Source organism: Chondrus crispus, genomic scaffold, assembly GCF_000350225.1.
Source record: "Chondrus crispus Stackhouse genomic scaffold, scaffold_507, whole genome shotgun sequence".
NCBI classification, from domain to species: Eukaryota; Rhodophyta; class Florideophyceae; order Gigartinales; family Gigartinaceae; genus Chondrus; species Chondrus crispus.
The window spans coordinates 37968-42560 of NW_005178520.1; the positions used below are offsets into that span (position 1 = coordinate 37968).

Genomic DNA, 4593 nt, shown 5'->3' on the forward strand with positions numbered 1-4593 from the left:
AAGATCACGTGCCCCAGCTGCGCACACGCAAAACAAAGGCTCCGCCCACACAAACCCACGGTCCATACATACTGTGGTATAACCCCCCCTGGGGCTTTAAATTAGATTAGATCAAGAACTAGATCAGCTACTGTAGAGCGTCGAGCTCTACAGTACAACCGCACGTGTCCACGTGTACACCACGGGGACAAGGGACACGTGCATACACGTGCTCACGTGTACCGCGCGCGGACGAAGCACGCACGCACCACGGGTACTACGTGGACTGTCAGCCTCGACATAGCTGACAGTATTACAGTGCAGGCCGACCTGCACTACAGTAGCCCACTACAGTACCTCGGTACTGTAGTGTTATGATAGATTGTTTTGTATATTAAATACGGAGCGGACCGGCGGCGGCGTAGGGGGACAAGCACGGGCTTGTCCTCAACCGACCGCCAAGGTCAGTCCACCCAGCTTATTCTAAACGTCGCCTTCGCTCTTCGCGCGCGTTTAGTCGGAGCCAAGCCGGAGTGGACGCGCAGCACGCGAGCGAGCACGGAACCGCCTCCGCCCGTCAGCACTGGTACGTCACCCAGTGCTCCTCCGGGGCGTCGAGGCGTCGATCCGCTCGTGCGTGCGCGCGTCCCTGCTCGCTCCCGCTCTACTACCGCTACCCGGGCCCGAGCCCGGTTCCGTAGCTGGTTGGCCCGCTTCACCCCTTCTCCGATCCGGGGTCTACAGGTCGAACTGCGCATACACCTCCAGTCGTTTGGGGGTGTTTATGCTACACATACCTCGCTGGCTTCTCCCTCAGCAGCGATATATGCGGGCCCATTGCCTCCACGTCCCGCCAAGGAAACAAGTATGTTCTAACAGTACTCGACACAACCACACGGTATCTTTCACCGACTTTATGCCCTCACGAGCACAAACCCCGCAACGCCTCGACTATATCCTAATCACTACCAAGGAGAACACAGGGCATTCACCACGAGTCCTCCGCACCGATAACGCACTATAATATATGTCAGCAACTGCCATACAGACATACCACAACCAGCGCACACGGCATTCCACCACCATCCCCTATACCCCTCAAGAGAACAGCCTTGCCGAAAGGATAAACAGCACGCTTCTCAACGCGGCCTGGGCTGCCCTCCACCACAGTGGCCTCTGCCACCATCACTGGGAAGACGCGATCAGAGATGCAACAGTTAAATATCATCACACAATGCACCACGGCACCAAAGAGCTCCCCACCACTGAATGGCACAACGCAGCCCCCGCCATCCCCCAATTCAACATATTCGGCCAGCTGGGCACCACACCCGACCCGCGACAACGTGCAAAAATCCCGAAGCTACAATCAAGATCACGTACAGTACGGTACCTGCACCCCCATGACGACACACACCTCACCGTCATAGACGCCGCCACCTCAAAATTCCACCGTATACGAACAGTGTGTGGCATAACGGCGGTTCACGATTAGATTTAGATTAGATTAATATGAGCCGCACGCGCGCACACGTGTACCGCGCATGTACCCCACGTGTACAGGGGCGCGCGCACGCACGTGCACACGTGTACCACACGTGTGGGAAGCGCGCATACCCACGTGTACAATACGTGTACAACACGTGTACAGACAGCACGGGACGGCCCGTGCTGACTACAGTTGCGCTACAGTACAGCTCGTACTGTACTGTAATAAGTTAGGAGTACTTGGTATATTAAATACGCAAGCGGACCGGCGGCGATGAGAGGGGACAAGCACGGACTTGTCCACGACCTACCGCCTAGGTCCGTCTTCCAGCTTAACTATCTCGCGCGATCTGCCTTCGCGCGCGTTAACCGGGACGAAGGGGGTAGGGGACAGCCGCGTACGCGAGCGAGCCTAGATCCGCCTCCGCCCGTCAGCGCTGGTACGTTACCCAGCGCTGCTCCGGGGCGTCGAGGCGTAGATCGGCCCGCGCGTACGCTCGTCCGCGACCGTCCTGCTCTACCACGCTACCAGGGCGCGCCTCCCTGTCTCGTTAGCTGTGTGTTCTCCACGTCTTCTCGCCCCTCGTACGGGTCTACGTCGAGCTAAGTATACATCCCTCTCCGTTGGGGGGTGTTATACTACACAGTGGACTTCCACCCCTACCATGCCTCGCGAGATCCAACCGTAACCACAGTAGCTGCGTTCAAGGCCTTTACCCTGCATAAGACGCCAATGGACATCTCTATATCGACACCTGCCCCCCTCAACCGAGGATGGGCCAAGAAATATCCTGACGCACAACTCTGGGCAGAGGCCCGTGACAAAGAACTTGACGCACTCGACAAAAAGCAGGTAATCAAATGGACCCCCAACAAGCACCTCCCGCCCAAAACACGCCTTATCCCCCTCACCATGGGATATCGCTATAAGCGCGACAAAAACGGTGACATTGTCAAACGCAAAGCACGATGTGCTGCACGCGGGGACACCATGCTCCCCCACGTACATTACGACCCAAAGCGCACAACGACCTATATGGCCGATAAGTCCTCAGTGCGCCTCTTATTTGCCATGGCCGCAGCACACAAGCTACACATGGAGCATATAGACATCGAAGCTGCCTACCTCCACGAAAAATTCGACCACAGCGGAAAAAAGCCAGTGCATGTACACCAACACCCCCGTTTTGACGGGACATACAAACATCCCTGCAAAGGAGGCCAGCTCCTCCAAAACCTTTACGGCACGCCACAAGAAGGATACACATACCTCACTGCCGTCTTCGACCTCCTCAACCGCCACAGATTTCGCCATTCAGAAGGCGACACATGTCTGTTCCACAAAATATCCCGCAACGCGGCAACCTTCGTGGCCATAAGCATGGATGACTTCACGGTTGCAGCCACCTCCACCACACTCCTCGACGACTTCGCAAAAATACCCACAACGGCGTATACCATAAAACGCCTAGGAGTGCGTGGGGATCCGCATCGCTCCGAACGGTGTGTACAATGGCATGGGGAGCGACGACTTCCGCGAGTCGTTCCTGTACAAGCTGGGCTACATTCACGTCATGATCGGGCTGGGCTTCGGCTTCCACAACAAGGGCAAGCCGATGACGATTGCGGAGCTGAAGAAGGAGTTCCCGGGACCGATTATTGCGAATGTTGGATTCGACGCCGACTCGGCAGAGAGGGAGCTGTCCGAGGGCGGCGCAGACTTGGTCGCGTTTGGAAGGCCGTTCCTCTCAAATCCGGATTTGGTCGAGAAGATGCAGGAGGGGAGGGAATTACGCCCGATGCTTCCGATGGAATATTGGTACACGAGTAAGGAAAATGTATGGACCAGTGAGGGCTACACAGACCTTAGCGTTATGGATGAACCGGTACAGGCAAAGGAATAGATGTGGTAGTTTCCTTCTAGAAGTCCGTGTCGATTTTAATTTTGATTGCAGAATCCTAAATGCCGATGTTTTCATACACATCAAGCCTTTTTGTGTGTGTATCTTTTCGTGGCGGCATGCTTTTAACTTGTCCCGGTGCAGTACAGTGAACCCTCGCTATCTGAATCCTTGTTATGTGAATATCCGCGATATGTGCATGCCATTGCTCGGAACGAGCTCCGGAGCGTTGATTGCAGGTCACATATGAGGTATTCATGAATACGGCCTAACTGAATACCACAAGCACATCTTAATCATAACAGGCCTCATACAAGAGCATTCTATGAGACAAAACTGAGCTATGATAACTTTATTCATTATAAATGTGGTTCAATTTCCAGTTTTCCTGGGCAATCGAAAATGGACACACCTCGAACGCGCAAACCAAGCCAAGCAGACCCGCATTACTCAATATTTTGGTTAAAACTTATGGGATTGTTACATATTTGGGCTGTATATGAAACATCCTTGGAAACTGAATATGCACTTTAATTGAATGCGGAAGGAAGCAACCATCCATATTCAGATATCGAGTGTTCACTGTATCTGGTGGCTGTAACCGCAGCTGTATGGCGCATGCATATGCGTCTCCCCACAACAGCGGTGCCTCGCAGGTGCATTGTCGGTTGATCGTTGAACTGCTTCTTTGACGAATTTTAGCTTCAGCGAATAGGATTGCCGCTACTTTGATGACGCACCTGATTCGTCGAACCTAATGATGCATTATCTACAGGCTATCCCGCCTACTATTTTAAGTATTAGCTTAGCAACATTAAAATAATGTCCATCTGTGTAGCATATGGACCGAAAACGACCAACACGTGATCCACAACTTCAAAGGAAGCGGCTCAATCGACAAATTTTTTTTTCTGGGAATTCTGTCTTGGAATTGAGTTCCACGATCATGAACAGGAATGGATGTGTACAGCAAGGGACGGCAACTGCCCGTATTCCGCACTATCGTAAACCACACGGAGATTCCATGTACCGTGGAGGGAAACTACATACACGCATGATCATGTCAAAGAAAAACCGTGTTTCTGATGTAGGAATATCATTAACCGTCCCTTATGGCGGCATCGAAAGAACAACTCCTTCAGTCATGTCAGCTGAAGAAATCGTATCCAGCAGGGCGAGGAGGAGAATTTTTTTCAGCCACAGAGGATCATGCAGACATCTGCCC

General features: G+C 53.0%; 1 protein-coding gene; it reads left to right on the forward strand.

Moving 5' to 3' along the window:
- The first annotated feature begins 2984 nt into the window (after positions 1 to 2984).
- CHC_T00000381001 (hypothetical protein) lies at positions 2985 to 3481 on the forward strand. XM_005710218.1 is given in 2 exon segments: positions 2985 to 3371; positions 3372 to 3481. 1 exon segment carries the CDS (start codon positions 2985 to 2987, stop codon positions 3369 to 3371), a length of 387 nt encoding a protein of 128 aa, XP_005710275.1. The 3' UTR covers positions 3372 to 3481.
- Positions 3482 to 4593: the final 1112 nt, after the last annotated feature.